This window comes from Topomyia yanbarensis, chromosome 3, assembly GCF_030247195.1.
Source record: "Topomyia yanbarensis strain Yona2022 chromosome 3, ASM3024719v1, whole genome shotgun sequence".
Taxonomy (NCBI): Eukaryota; Metazoa; Arthropoda; class Insecta; order Diptera; family Culicidae; genus Topomyia; species Topomyia yanbarensis.
In genome coordinates, this window is record NC_080672.1 from 321,480,353 (window position 1) to 321,497,387 (window position 17,035).

A 17,035-nucleotide genomic window follows, 5' to 3' on the forward strand; every position below is an offset into this window, starting at 1 on the left:
TCATATATGGAGATATGGTAGCATCACCGAACCAAACAGGTTGCTTATTGACTCGCCCGTACCAGCAGTGTGGTCAATCGCATTCGGCGAGTAAGTGGTCATAAAAGTCGCATCGTGAAAAGGTCATCACGGTAACATCATCCAAAGGTAGTACCCAACTTGTTTAGATGTCAGGAAGAATTCTCTTTGGAAATAATTTTTAAATCTAGAAAAGATTGAGTGCTTCGATACGTTCGTTTGTTAGGAATGATTTTTAAGATTGAATAGGCCATAAAACGGTTTACACTTTTAGCTGGCAATAGTTCGTTAATGGTGTGCCAATAAAATATCACTTTATTGGAAAACTAACTGTCCAAATAGCTGTGGTTGAATTCGATCGACGCTATATCATTATCAGATTACATATTTTTCATTTTTTTGATATAAACTACATAGCTTTTGTTAATTGTATTTGAAGGTTGACCTTTCTGATAACAGTCAACATAGTACCTCTGTAGAAATCACATCCATGGATCTCAAACAGTTGCCAAATTTGTGGCTACTGGGTTGCCAATAGTGTTAACTGTGATAACCAACTGCGTCTAGTACCACAAAATCAATAGCCAGCACCATCAGCAAGGACAGTAATGCTAACGATGACGGATTCACACTCACATTCGTAATATCCAAGAGAGAACCTTTAATTATGAGCACCATGGCAGTATTGAGGAGACGACATAAATGTGTTCGACAGCGAAAGAGAAATGAATGATTTACAAAAATCAATTGGCGACAGCCAATAACGTTTCTGTTTCAATTTGGATTGTTTAGATCTTCTAAGTATATACACAAGAACCAAGGAGCCATTTAACGCATTTAACCATATCAAATAAATTAATCAATAAAAAAAACGATCTGTATATATAATGTAAATGTAAATATAGCCACGAATGGTTCACTGCGCTGGCTACAAGTGCGTATGGCCTACCAAATCAAGTACTTCGAAGCGAGTTTCGACAGCTTCTTCCATTTTAAACTGTCATCTACAGCAAACTTGTCCCGCGAAAAATTTCTGTCACTGTAACTGCATGAAATCTGCTTTGATGTAGGTCGCATCATCAATGACGCAGCACCAGTATTTCGTTAGTAGCGTCGTATAGAATTTTCAGGCGCGTTTTGGCAAGACTCTGACGGAGTTCTTTCCGATTTGGATACGAGTTCAATCCGGATCGTTTCTTGGCCCTCTGGACGAAACTTTGCAAAACATCAAGTTTTTTTTTGTCCAAATCCTGCATCGAAATGTTCGGATTCCATTTGAAATGAGCAATCAGAACTCTGTCGGTTTTTTAGCGTTGTTCCAGGTTTTCGTCATCCGTGGAACCTTTGGAAGAACTTTGAGACGAATGATGTATATGTATATCAGTCAAAACCGGTACCGTAAATTTATGCCCCAATCCAAGGTGTGACGCGACCCGTGCCGAGGGATGAATGGCGAGGAGGCGGGGGGGAGGCATCAACACTTCGAACCCTACGTTAAACTAGGACTGGGATCCGAAGTGATGACAAATACCAAGCCGCGTACGGAGCCTGTGGGGCACCAGGGCGCACCCTACAGTATTTGTGCCCTTACCCTGTCCCTAGCTTTTCGTAGGAACAAAACGGAAAACACTAAGAACACTGTGAACATGAGTTTGGAGGAGATTGTGGCGATGGAGGTGGAAGAGGAGAAGGATTGCGCGGAAAGCTAACTTGGAGCGCTGCTGAATACTGGTTCGTTGGAGCATGTTGTGTCCTGCACTTCGTCCATTCTCAACTCTCCAGATAGAGACGATGATCGGACAGTGGCCAAGGAAGACACAGACCAGTCCGGCAGAGCAAACGGTGGGTTGGAGGGCTCCAAGAAACAAAACAAGAGGAACAGAAAGAACTCATCACTGTATGACCGCTGAGAAACGGCAACAAACCCACTGAAGCGCTAGAGTTGGAAAAATTCCCAATAGGGAAGGCACCATCCAAGCGACAGCGTTTGACGGACACGGAGTCGCCGAACAACAGTGGGTGCAGGAAGGAACCGTAACGTAAAAAATAAAGGGTCAGGATCGTAGACAGACACTAAAAACTGAACAGCGCCCATCTTTCAACGAAATGGCTAAGTCGCACTCGATGGCCATCATTCCGGTTGGGTACCCTGCAAATACCCTCAGCCATGAACAACTGAATGCTACTCGATGCGCTGCTGATGGATAGCGTCATGGAGCAGAGCTACAAACAAGGGTACCTCGAAATCACCTGTGTAGACAAAGATACAGCTAAGTGGCTGAAGGCTGCCACAGGCCACTAGAACGTTGAACAGCACACAGTCTGTGACTAGCCGTCGGTACAATAAAGGGGATGAAGGTGCCACAAGCGTCCTTGCCCGGAGGTTCACCAAAGAGCGCCTAGACATCGCTCTTCTACAAGAACCGTGGGGAAATAAGCACAAAATGTTTAGCTTAAACTCCTCAGCTCACAGATTAGTATATTGTATCGACCAGCCAACTCTAAGAGCTGCAATTTTGATAAACAGAGCAATAAAATTCTCTCCAATTACAGAATTCATTCAACGAGACATCGTTGCAATGACAGTAGAAGCACCGACGGCTACGGGAAAACAGGAGATTGTGATCGCGCCTGCCTACTTCCCTGGCGATGCGGATACAGCACCAACTTCTGAAATCGATACCCTCATAAAGTACGACAGAAGCATAACCAAGTCCTTCATCGTTGGATGCGATGCCAATGTACAGCACATATTATGGGGTAGTACGGATATATATACCAGAATACCTTTCGTCAAATGATGGCAATGTATGTAACAAAGGAGTTGTATCTACATTTATGAACGGAGCTCACGTTATGCAGCGCTCAAATAACGGAAAAGATAAAAAGTTGGCACATTTCTGATGAACCTAGTCTGTCGGATCACAGACACATAATGTTCGCCATAGAAATCAATAAACTCACAGTGCACAGAAATAAGGAAAATAATTTGGTGTGTATTCCGCTCACACCTTGAACAGTCGCTAAGAACGGCAAGTAAGATCCAATCTCCAGCAGATCAAAATCGCCTATAATAACAGTTGCCCCCTTGTAATGAGGTCTACACGTTCTAGGTGGATTGAAAATCTGCAACACTTAGGAAGGAAGCTAGGCGCCTGTTCAATAAATCGAAGATTACTGATAACTGGTCAGACCGCAAAACCGCTCTCACCAAATACAACGCTGAGTTGAGAAAGGCCAAAAAACTATCAATGCGCGAGTTTTGAAAAAAACATCGGAAACTTTCCAGAGGCAGTTCGCCTTCAAAACCCGAACCCGTCCGACGAACGTCTTTTGCATATTCGTTTGATGTTAGGCCAAGTCCGCGATTTTGTCGTACGTCGAACTCAGACGAGAAACGTCAAAACAAAAATGAAATCAGAAATGTCTCACGGAATTACATAGTATGAATCAGATCCCGGATGATTTTTGAGGACAGGTGGAAAACGGGTTATCTGAATAATAAAATAAGGAGTAAATGTAGTTATCACTTTGTTTAATTGCAACGGTCTTGCTTATCAGATTTAGTTAAAACAAACAAATATAAAATAGTTATGGAATTTGCGTTTCGATTTCATCTCATCAGCATCCGACACTAACTTAGTGACAGGACTAAGCTAGCGCCGGATTGGCGTTGGCTCCAAAAACCGGAGAAACAATTTGTGTTCCTGAGCAAACTCCTAGTCAAGCGTGAAAAAAGCTCATTTTAAGCTGATGAGAACTAATGAAATCGAAACATTTGGTTTGGTTTAACAAGCCGATGCAAGATGCGCTATGCTATGTTCCCTATTACAGTTTCGACCCGTTTTTATAGACTCCCGTTTTTATGCACCCCAGTGCCATTTTATTAAAATTTTTAGACGACGCCGGTGGTTGAGTGGTAAGCGTGACCGCCACTCATTCCAATTTGCCTGGGTTCAATTCCAGCCGAGGTCGTTGAGATTTTTCTGAGGGGAAAAATCTGTAGTCACGTCTTCCTTCGGAAGGGAAGTAAAGCCGATGGTCCCCGGTTATGAGTTTGGTGGATCGATATCTAGTCCAAATAGTGAAGTCACCTCTCTGGCGTGGGTAAAGAAGAATTGATTGATTGATTGATTGATTTTATTGAAGACGTGTTTTAACCTTATAGTTCATTCACCCGTGGGTAAAGAAGAAGTGATCCAACTTCTATACTCTGACTAACAAAAATATGCTCCTCCCGTGATACTTGTGGCGTGCGCAGTTGTATACGGCCTCTAGCAAAAGCAAGTATCGGACTAACCATTCCTTCCCTTTCCTTCCGCGATCTACGTTCGGGTCTAGCTGGCGCCAGTATTGATCAATACTTTAGAATTACCAGGAGTTGCACAATGAAAGATGTTTCGCTACTCACAAGCATAATTATCTACTTATTCTCTGTGCAACTTCAGCTAGTCCAGATCGATAACGGTGCAGCCAGGGGTGGTCGCACAAGCTCAAGCTCAGATTTTATTAACATTTTGTACCCGATTTTGCCAACCTCCTGTAAATTCGTACTTTTATACCAGCAATCCAGGCCAACAATCTTACAATTGTATTTAATCAAGGTAATGGGTCCTTTATTGTTAGATATCAGTCAAAATGTAGGGTAGTTTACCCAATGTTGGTCCTTTTGCTTGAATTCAATTGCCACAGACCAGACTCAAATCGCCCATCTCTATGAAAAATACGTGTGCCGATTCCAAACTCTTTGATAGCTTTATTTGATCCACAGTTTCTCTCCAGATCTTCATCTTCGATTGCGTATTTCTTAGTTGTTAAATTTGGAACAAAGGCGTAGAATGGCAATTAATTACCAACACTCTATATCTAATTAATCAAAGAATAATTTCGTCATCGCGCTTTTAAGGAGATTAACTGTTAAATTTCGTTGACAGAATACATTGTCATTCATAATAAGTCTATCTGGAAATATGAGATCGATCCTATGCTTGGAAGTCGGACTATCGGACGGTTCGGTTAAATACGATTTTTTGGACTGGTCGGGCATTGGGCTAATTTTATTTTACAAACTAACAACTTGTGGTTATTCTCAAGTTGCTTCTAATTGTGCATTTTTTTGATTTCAATTATAGAGGTTTTAGCCTCTTCGGGATATAAAAATCTCTTGTGAAAAATTTCTAACCCTATGTGCGGAGGGTCGGGACTCGAAGCCAGGTGTGCTGCGTACAAGGCAATCGATTAACCAGCTACGCTACGCCTACCCCCCTAATTATGTAGGATGGGCAAAGGAAGTTGAAAAAAATTCCCGATTTTCAATTTCTCCGTTTTATCAACCAAAATTTTCCGGTTGTTTGATAAAAACGAGTCATTACAATAGTGGAGAACAATTTCTCAATTAAGGAGAAAATTGTTTAAAACCATCTTTGCGCGTGAGGAGCACAAATGAGCTTCTTTTCTTGCGGGAGATAACGCTTCACTAGGGGTTTGCTCAAGAACACAAATTGTGTCACCGTTTTATGGATCTAACGTCAATCTGGCACCAGCTTAGTCCTGTCAGTAAGTTAGTGTCGGATTCTGATGAGACGAAGTCGAAATGCAAATTCCATAACTAATGTAATTGTAGGCTTTGTACTCTTCATACGCAAAGATGTGTTTCTCCTTAATGGAAAAATAGTTTTTTATAGTTAAAATTGTTCTCCACTAAGGAGAAATATGGCATAATTCAAACAAATTTACGTTGAACCAAGCAAAACAAACAGTTTGCCTTAATATTAGGATGGCGTCATGTCAAGTCATTTACCCATTCTATGAACTGTATTTTTGTCACAAATCCAATAAAATGTACAATTTTATCAAGAACTATCTTTAGCTAAGCTTTAATAAAAAGCCGTTTTCGTGTTTTATACTGCTGTAATTAGCACATGGTTTATCTTCAAAAACTACAGAAAATATATTAATAAATAGTAAAATAGGATTTCTGTTGAGAAATAACAGAATAAATCCACGAATATAAAGGGGAGATTCTTTTTCTTAGTTTAAGCATTATATTAGGGCCATTGTCTGTACACGGAAAAAATGTTCCCAAAATTGTAAAAAAAAGTGCCATGGATTCTGGAACCATCACGTTTTTACGTTACGAAAACACGACCATGAACAAAAATCGTGTGTTTTATAATTATGTTCAATTTACCTTCAGTAACGCCCGCGTAACGCTTTTATTAGTGGAAATATTTGTTTTTGGTATATGAACTTTAGTCACGCTGATTTTCTGTACACAACTTTATAAACATCATTCATAAAACCAAAGGTTGACTCATGATGTGATTCATAGCTTTGGGAGCATTAGCATAAGCATAAGAGTTATTCATAACTTTGGGAGCATTAATTCATAAAATCAAAACAGTCTGGATACTTTCTTGTGAACCATTTCATGGAAGTCGGAATTTTATTCATGCATCCATTCAATCCTCGTGAACTAAATAATGATTTCTAATATATTAGTCACGATCCAATATCTGTGTTTGTGAAATAATTCATAAAATCATAAAATATTATTCAGGTATTCGTGAACTGGTTAATGATTCCTAATATAATACTCTCGACTTGCTATTCGAGTTCGTGAAAATCATAAAATATTATTCTTCATGTAGTAGTGCACTGGTTCCTGATTCCTGAGTACAATAGTACCGACGTCGGACATGTGAAATAGTTCACGAAATATTGTTCATGGATTCGTGAACTAGTGCATGGTTCCTAGTATATGACTAACGATCTATCTTGCATGCTTGTGATATCCAGCAGATATCCCCAATCATTTTCAATATCATGCAACATGATCATGAAACTTTCACGTCAACTATTTCACAAAATTTAGAGTAATATTTGACGAACCAATTTCCTTCAATTCATTATTCCATGAAATGTCATATTTGTCCAGCTGCTAGCGACCGGTAAGACGTACGAACAGTAGATATAAGAAAATTTATGAGACCTAGAATATTCATTTGATAACGTTCAGTGTGATGTTCTGACACCAAAAGAAAACTGCGCTAAACACCGAAAAACATTATAGAGCCATAAATCGTGTTCGTGATTCTGTGAACTAGAATAGGATATCGCGAATCAGTCACACTTACATATTCCTGCTCATGTTGTCACGGTATTCCGAGTAAAGAAACCGATAATAACCAAAAAATAACAGATCGCGATACGGCAAAGAGAAACTACGAATATCATAATAAAACTGTGTCAAATTCGAAAGTAAGCTTTAGACTAAAATATCATGATAACATGCAAAAAAATTACGAAAATCGTGACTAAGATCCTTAAGTCTTTGATATTCTTGCCACTGCTCGTTAGGGCATTGCAAAAAAAATTTTTTTGAGTTCTCAAAAGCCCCCCTCTCATATTGTGACAAATGTCAAAGTAAGCTCAGATGCCAAATTTCACATCATTTGGACAATTTTAGACCCCCGCCCACTTCGCTTGAAATTTTTGGAAATTGGTACTATGGGAAAATATGGAGGAATAATACATTAAATGCTATAACTTTTGAAGTATCAATCAGAAAATTACAATTTACACCTCATTTGAAAGGAAATAATCTAAGTATTTGAATGAAGATATATTTGTTTCTTGAAAAATACTGGAAAGTGGGGTACTGGGTCATTTTGGCCCCAAAATCCCCTATTTTTAATGATTTTTCTGCTCCGTGAGGCAAATCATACATATTTTGTAGTTTTTCTAATGTGAAAAAATCTCAGAAATCGAACGGAACCCTTTTGACCTTAGTTCGAATACGAGAAGTTGGGGTTATAGGGCTTTTTGTCAGTCATATTAAACTTTATCATTTTCTCGTGCATATATCTCTATTATTCTTCAATCAATTTTCATAAAATGTAACTTATTGAACGTGTAAAATTCTAAAAATAAAACGAAAATAAAAACGTTAAAGGTAAAATTCAGAAACATCAAACTTTTTGATATTTACTCTACAAATCTCATTTTTTTCATTATTTGTCCTAATACCTCAACTTCCCCTATTTTTCCAGGAATGAAACTTTTCTCATGTGATCCCCAAGCATATTTTACAATAAAAGTAGTAAATTAAATAAGAATTTTGTTGTTAAATGGAGTTAATATGTGCGATTTTATGATAAAAATGTGAAATCGACACTATATGTAAGATAATTTGATGTTCCTGAATTTTACCGGTAACGAATCTATTTTTGTTATAATCCTAAGGATTTTCCACATTCAACAAGGTATAGTTTATGAAAATTGAGTGAAGAATAATAGAGATATATTCACGAGAAAATGATGTAGTTTAATATGAATGTCAAAAGGCCATTTAACCCCAACTTCTCGTATTCGGACTAAGGTCAAAAGGGTTCCGTTCGATTTCTGAGAATTTTTTTTATTAGAAAAACTACAAAATATGTATGATTTGCATCACGGAGCAGAAAAATCATTAAAAATAGGGGATTTTGGGGCCAAAATGACCCAGTACCCCACTTTCCCGTATTTTTCAAGAAACAATTATATCTTCATTCAAATACTTAGATTATTTCCTTCCAAAGCAGGTATAAATTTTAATTTTCTGATTGCTATTTCAAAAGTTATAGCATTTAATGTATTTTTCCTCCATATTTTCCCATAGTAGCAATTTCAAAAAATTTCAAGCGAAGTGGGCGGGGGTCTAAAATTGTCCAAATGATGTGAAACATGGCATCTGAGCTTACTTTGACATTTGTCACAATATGAGAGGGGGGGCCTTTGAGAATTCAAAAAAAAAATTTTTTTTGCAATGCCCTACTGCTCGTGACAAGAATATCAAAAATTGTGACTAAGGTCCTGTTATCATGAACATCAGTCTACTCGTGACTAAAATTGCAAATAGCAAAAATCTTGACTAAGATCCTGAAATCATGAATATAAATAATATTACTCGTAGTTAAAATATCAATATCGTGACTAAGATCCTGAAATCATGAGCAAGAATCACTTTAATCATGCCTCAAATATCACGATATCGTGAATAGAAATTACGAAAATCGCGACTAAGATCCCGCAATCCTGAATATAGGTCGCGCTACTCTGACAGAAAATTCCGATGGTATACTCATGAAAAAAATGTCACGGTAACGTGATAAGAAGTCACAAAAATCGAGTCTACTTTCTACTTCTGCCGCAGTCAGACGTACAATCGAGCCAAGTGAACAACAGGCCTCTCGATCTAGTGTGCATTGTCTCGAGAACAAAGGAAATATCGGATTATTCTTGTCATCATGAGTAAAGTTGACGAAAAAGCTCTACTCCGACCCAACGCAGCGGTCGTTGACTTTAAATTTTGTTTAAAACGACCGAGTTTTAGTGAAGTGGAATACCTTCTGAAGGTAAAAATGCAACTTAGGCTTGCGGAAGTCTTGTACCTTCAGTATCATCATCTTCGCAATGTAGTGTTAATATCATTCAGCACGTTAGCACAAGCCGAGCGTTTCGTTTTGAAGAACAATTTAAAACACGTGGTTGAAAGTAACAACGTTGGAATTAAGATTCCCGTATACATTGAGAATGATTATATAGATGTAAGGTTATATGACCTATCACCTCGTACCCCTCCTGAGCCAATTGCAAAATGCATGTCGCAATACGGAGAAGTAGAATCTGTTACACCTGATACTTGGAGAAACTTCTTCCCGGGTACTCCTAACGGCGTTTTTGTAGTGAGGATGCGGGTTGAAAGGCCTATACCCTCCTACTTGGAAATAAAACTCAATACTCACGGAACTACAATTATGCAAACTACACTATGCACCCACGAGGGGCAAACTCCTACGTGCAAGTATTGTAATCAGACAGCTCATCATGGACAACCTTGCGCGGAAGATGCAGAGGAAAATGCATCTCAACCGATTGCCAACTCAACTACGGCAAACCAACCTAAAACAGAGTTTTCAATACCAATGCCTGAACCACAAACGGTGGCCAAATTTGTGGCAGCTGTTCAGACCATTATGACAACCGCAAAAGAATCATGCAGCACCCCAAAAGCAACTGTAAGCAACATCGGCAACGAATACAGTAACAATGACGACGGATTTACACTGATCAACAATAAGTGCAAGAAGCAAGGGAGAACATCTGATCCCGGACACCAAGCCAGCTTCGACCGGGACGTGAAAAAGAAGGGAGAATTAAATGACCCCCCTGACACTGTTTGCCAACAGACCTCGCGAAAAAAGGTCTCCGCTCGCAATAAAAAGTTGCGCGCACGAGATCCAATTAATTAATTCTTATTTGTGTTTTTATTTTTACATGTATTGTAAACGTATAAAAGATCCATGGCTCCGTTAAGCTACCGCTATGAGCCAAATAAACGAATTAAAAAAAAAAAGTCACAAAAATCACGAATAAGCTCCTGTGATTATGAACTTCGTTTAACTGTCGGCTGTGTATTCCCAAATTATGAACAAGTATCAAAACAAAACCAAAACATGTCCAGGAAGCAATCACAGTAACCCAACCAAACAGTCGAATGTAACGCCATGTATATATTCGGTCGAACTAGTTTTTTTTATTCATTTCGTTTATTTGATAGGCAAAAATGCGTTTGCTTGGCGGTGCCAAATTCTTTTGTTTTTACATTTTGGATATTTTAAAACTAGGAGGTTACAATGTTGAAATATTGAACTGCGGATTTTTTTCGTGTTTCATCTCATTATATCGGAGATATTTTGTTGTGAAAAATTGGCCAACCAATTCTGTAAAATCGGCAAATCACCATTCCAATTTGAAAAGACCTAAATAACCAAAACAAGAGTTACCCATAAGATGAAAAGAAGATTTCTGTATCACTTAAATGTAAAATGACATGTTAATAAAAATAACAAAAGACAACTAAAAATCATTTGAAGAACAAGATTGTGAAAAATTGGACAGCAAAAACGTGCTTTCTTTTCTATTGCTGGTCGAAGTAGGTGAAATGTCGCCTATTTCTGAACACGAATGAAAGCGTTCAAATTCGGCCTAGGATGGTAGTGACATACTAAATTTAAAACATGACCTCAACACACTACTACATTTGATCAGTTGTCAAAGATCTGGCAGACAGTTTCATTTGTCCCACACTAATTATATCGAGTGCAGTTACTAACCAATTTTTCAGATGGCTATTAGTTGACCACCAGTAAATTATGTGCTTAACATTCACCTCGAACAGAATAAAAAATATACCATAAATCAAGAAGTCCCAAACAGCAAACAGGCGACATTTCCCGCATTTCAACCTCGAAATGTCAGTCTGCAACTGGACACTGGCGCCCAGTCCAAATATCATGGACACATTTCCATTGCCAGCTATAAATTTCCCATCTACCGTACGCAGACAAGGGCACACGCTCCGACGCAAATACCGAATGCAATCCAGAACAGATGAGTAAAGACCAACGTTAGTGACTGCCAGTTATACCATGCGTCGGCGGATCGAAAAGGATTTACAAACAAAACAACACAAATATCCGCACGAATGGGAAAGGTTAACGATCTACTATTAATCATACTCAACGAGCAGGAGTTATTGAAGATTTTAGGTAGGTACCCTTGAACGATTATTGTAGATTAAGATACTTACATAAGAAACAGATATCGCGTTCTTTCCTCCAATCTTCACCTTCCTTATCAGCGTGTGGTGTGGATTATGCTCCTCACGGTTAGCACCATAGTACAGCTCCCAGTAGCTCGGCTTGTTGAGATGATACTCTAGCAGCATCTTTTCCTTATCACCGAATAGCTTCCCACTTTTACCTAAGCTTTCCATCAAAATCACTCGTTGCAGCGTAAAACCACTCACATCAGAACTTTTTCCTAGATTATTACTATTGCTAATTTCCGACTGCCGCCTATGACGACCGTCCATTCCTCCACCACCACCACCACCCACAACATGAACACCATCCCTCCCCCTACCGGGCACCTCAATCGACACTCGGCTCGGTCTTCGTCCGCGACCCTCAAAACTATTGCACACCTTTATTTCATCACTAGTTAGGTAACGCTTCTGACTGCACATAGCCCGCAGGTTCTGCTGCTGGCTGTGTAAAATCTGCGTCGTGCGAGCTTCCTGAGCAAACGGATTTGGAACCGGTCGGTTTAACTGACGTATATCAAATCCATCCTGCACGTATACCGTCTCAAAATGCGACTGTTGATCAGCTGGTCCTCTTTCCTGTCTGGAATAACTCTTCATAATCCGTTGAGGATGTACAGTGTAAAACGATTGACGAGGTCTTGGATTGTCCATAACCTCATATTCATTCTCCAGCTGAATTGAAGAGCTTCGTGAGCGGTTCCGATGTTCGACAGCATTTTGAACGGCCATTACCTTGGCATCTTTGGACATTCCCTTAACGAACCGATTAATCTCGTTCTCGTTTTGTTGGTTCATAGAACGCAGATACTCTTCAAGATCCGCTTTCAAATTGGCTATTTTCTCCTCCAGCTCAATTTCTGCCGGTGTCGGCATCGTATGATCATTTCCAGAATTTGCTCGCAGGTTCTCATTCCGTTGATCCAGCAGTGTATCCAGTTTCCCCCGGATCTGCTCCAAAATGTTCCGCGTGTTATGAAATTCCAAATACTCCTCGTACTGAGATTTCTTCTTCGCTTGATCTTCCGCATTTTTCTGACTGACCGAGTAAATTTCGTTATCTGAATTTGATGACGCTGAGCTATCAAACCCGATTAAATTTTGTTGACTACTGTGTCGCAATCGAAACGCTTCCAAGTTTATGTCGGCCAATGAATCGTCGGCATCCGACGGCCAAATTGGTCTAGGGATGGGTCCATCCGGACCTTCTACAATATCCGGCTGTTTCTCATTGACAACCGTCTTTGCACGCATGATTGTCTGATCGTTCGGGACGTTCTCCAACGTCGCCGGATAGTAGTACTGTTCTAAAGGACGTTCATTTTTTGGAGACGGCGGAGGCTCCTGAATAGCTCGACTGTTCTTCAAAATACCCTCCCTTTTGGGAACCGTTTCCGTAGGTTTGTTTCCTGCGCCCTCTTCCGACTGTTTGCGCCCGCGGTCTACCGGTTCGTAGTAGATGTGTTCATCCACTACCGAACCACCGGCAAAGAAGATATTTGTACTGTAGTAACCCGAGGAGCCACTTTTTTCCGTCGAATAGTGTGATGTTGAATTTACACGTTCCCGCCCGGTACCTTTGCCCACCACAACATCCGATCCGACGCCCGTGTCCTGACTGCTAATCGAGGGACGCTTCTGGCCATTTCCGGCCGGTTCAGCTACCACGTCTGCCGGTTTCTGGGAACTGCTGTAACCGATGGTGCTGGTATTTGTACTAGAACGAAAGAGAGATTTTGACTTGATTAGCATAGCACACAATCTAAAGGGGGGTGCAAAGATGTAATATACCTATCAAATGAAGGTTTATTAAATCCACCAATCAAAATGATAAGATCATTCTTTTATATCGAAATATATTCAGTATTCGCAATTGCCCACTCTATATTTTGTAGAATTTTTTAAGAACTTATGCATTGATTTGAAAAACTATCAGTTTTTATGATCTCCAAATCAGATTACAATTCTATCACACCGTTCTTGATGTTTCAATGAATTTATAGATTTATTTGTTAATTGTATGGAAAACTACGTCGTCGTTAAGGTTTTGAACGTGTATTGTGTAAACACTCCCTTAACAGGAAGAAGTGCAAGCCGTTTGCTACCAGCGTAATATAATGAAAAATGTTTCTTGAATAATGAAAAAATGCAAAATAAATACTCGATGACTTTTTTACGGTCACGACCACTTTAAGCGGAACTGTCAAATTTCAATAAAATAATTTTGGCGGTTAATCCTTTAGAAGTAATTATAGAGAATATAATCTTCAAAAAAATTTAGCTCGAGAATTAATGTATTCAGGAAAGTTTTCGAAAATACTATTTCAAACAACTTTATTGAAGACATGAATAATTTAAATATTCAGTGTATCGAAATATAGTAGACCATATGTAAAAGAAAACCTTTTAAACAAGTTATTCTGATATTTCTGTTTTTGATAAATCTCTGCTGCGGTTTACAAACAATAAAATTCACATTGCATTAGAGTCTCTGAAGCTCACAAAAAAGTTATATTGAAGAAGCTTTAACTTTCTTCCTAAATATTGTTTTATATCTCGAAATACTGCATTCATGTAGCCTTCATATTTTCAACAAAATTGTTTAAAATGATGTTATCAACAACTTTGCTGAAGGCACAAAGTCACTGACCATTTATGAAGAGATAATTTTCCTCAGTTAGTTATAGAAGAATTAATCACTAGAATTTGTATATCAAAAGATGCGCTGTTTTATTTTGGGAAACTTCTTCGAAGTTGCCAAACCTTCAATGTTGATGATTTCAAATTTATGTGATCTTGACTGTTGAGAAAGTTTTCGAAAATTTGTCCCACTTTAGAAGTTTACATCGTTTGAGTTCATTGACATATTGTATAAGAAAATAATCTATAGAGTTTTGAACACTATTCCATATGGGTGCTCCTTGTTTTTTTCACTGGAATGGCATCTGTTAGACTACACACCTAGAAAAAATTAAAGGGTTGTGTACAGGACACGACCACGGTGACATTAAAAATATAGCTTTTTATCTATCACACATATCGACACACGTTCTTGTTCACTCGCCTGTTTTCATATGTTACAATTTGCTATATACCCTCCCCATTAAAACATAATTTATTGAAGGTCTTTTAAGGGTAATCTATTAATTAATCAAGTATCTCACTAGGTGATTGGCATTATTTGGCTGATCCATCTAGTAAAAATAGGCTGGTCTGTCCAGAAAATATATTCAAAAGAAAAGTTCCATATTGAGAGCTGTGATGAGGAAACCCACGCCCGCCAACGGAAATATACAGATTCTCCATAAAATATGAAATTTCGTTTCCATTTAAATTTTCAATAATGTACTAATGAACTTAAGTAAACAATCTTAAGTGTAAGTATTTCTTGATCGATTAGTGGTGGAAAAATGAAATTATTTGATAAATTACATTGTTATGCAACGTTCGCACTACCAGTTAAAACGGGTTTTTATGCTATCTTGGTGACATTTTTCTTGTTGCTAATTATTAAAACGTGTTATAACTCTGTAGTGTAAACATTGTATTATTAAACCAATTCTGCAGCGTTTTATGTTATATAGGTGTTTTATGTGGTAATAGGATTGACATAATTATATCTTCAGTACAGCGGTTTGTTTCATAATTTAAAACAGATTTATTTTAAAATTTAAATTAGTATACCCAACCGTATTTGTTGTATACCTTAAAACGCAATTAGAACTGTGTTTTAAATACATAGGGTAGGACAGATATTCTGACTGGTTAAACTGGGAAAACAATTTTAAGTCCAGTAACGCTTAAGACATGGCTTGAATTTGAATCGAAAAAGAACACCCGCTTCAACTGCTGCTGGGACGGTAAGTTCTGTTTTAAAATTTTCCGTTGTGTGCAGTACGAAACAAAAGTGTTTAAAATTAGAAAACAAAAAGTTCTGCTGGGAATGTGATTGTTTCCGATGCAATTACACTCAGATTTTTCACGCAGGGGATACAGGCCGTGTAAATGAAAACCGCGTAAATTTAAAAAAAAACGCGTTAATGAAAACCGCGTAAATTTCAAAATCCGCGTAAAAAACCTGAGTGTACTCTCCTATATAAAATACTACGCTGCTGAACAGTGCAATAACTACAGAAGCATGTTGTCAGATGCCTTACTGATAAAAAACATATAACCGAAATATGAAACATGAAAACCAATTGGCTCTTTACCCTACGCAGCTACAATGCGCCGTAAACATGGATTAACAAGTTACAACGCACACGCATGCATAAAAATAAATATATTTTTTTCAAACGCAACACTCTTAAGCAGCACACACCGTATTGAATTAAATCCAAACCACCCCGCCCACCCACTTTGCAAATCATTCTGTGACACCATGCTGGTACCCGACAAATCCACACACGGCCACCGCTGCCGAAAATGCATAGCGTCTACCGCTTATTGTAGTGCCCAGACGCTGCAGCCATGATCTTACCCGTTCGACATAAGAACAAAAACTGATTCAAACGGGTACGCGTCACCTCTATTTATAAACTAACCGTATATGGTTTAGTCACTTAGGTGCGAGTGTGTGCTAATGCCAACGTTACCGAAAATCGATAGCGCTTATTGCATCGCCCGGAGACGACGTTGCTCGTGTGGGATAAGAGCAACAACTGATTTAAACGGACATGCGTTGCTTCTATTTATGACTTTTCGTGTTTCATTGAGCAACTAAGCTGCCCTCTTTTGACGGCTGTGTCTGAGAAATCTGCCTCACGAATGGTATTTTTCCCGTTTTTTGTGAACTTTTTAATTTTACCAATTTCCAAAAGTCTACTTTTATTGGGCAGATATTAAATTATTACCAATATTTAAGTTAGGTGTTTCTGAATCGGTTGGTGTATGAATGATTAAAATCCATCTAGTAATATCGGAGTTATAAGCGTGCAAACCTTACATAGTTTCGTTACATGGGAGATAGTTTAGATTTTAGAATGACACCTAGCCCCAGATAGTGGAGTAAGACATTTTTAATGTCAAAAATCGTGTAAATTTACGTTTCCTGACCCTGACATATACGAGCATCAAAAATGACTTAGTTTCACGTTTGATTCCAATTTTACATGATGTTGAATTTCGTATGGCGTTTGTTCTGATAGTAAGTGTAATTTTATGTCATTGAGCATGTAAAGTGTATATTTCATGTAAAATTAAACGGAACTCGGTTATTTATCGTCATTTAGTGAATTACGGCTTGTTAAATTGTGTCATGTTTGCAATTACGTCAAGGATAAAATTCAGAATTTTTTGTTGTGTATTTATGTTTCTGAATTTTCAATAATCGATGAAACTTAAATTTAATCTTATTAAATTGTAGGATGT

The 17,035-nt window shown here is 38.4% G+C and overlaps 1 protein-coding gene across 4 annotated transcripts in view; it reads right to left on the reverse strand.

The window, feature by feature from the left end:
• The window catches only part of LOC131688424 (uncharacterized), a 295,752-nt gene that overhangs the window by 169,774 nt on the left and 108,943 nt on the right, over positions 1–17,035 (reverse strand). For all 4 annotated transcript variants that reach the window (XM_058972630.1, XM_058972633.1, XM_058972631.1 and 1 more), the window contains one exon: positions 11,651–13,382. In XM_058972630.1, coding sequence (XP_058828613.1) covers positions 11,651–13,382 — 1,732 coding nt within the window. The remainder of the gene's footprint in view (positions 1–11,650; positions 13,383–17,035) is intronic.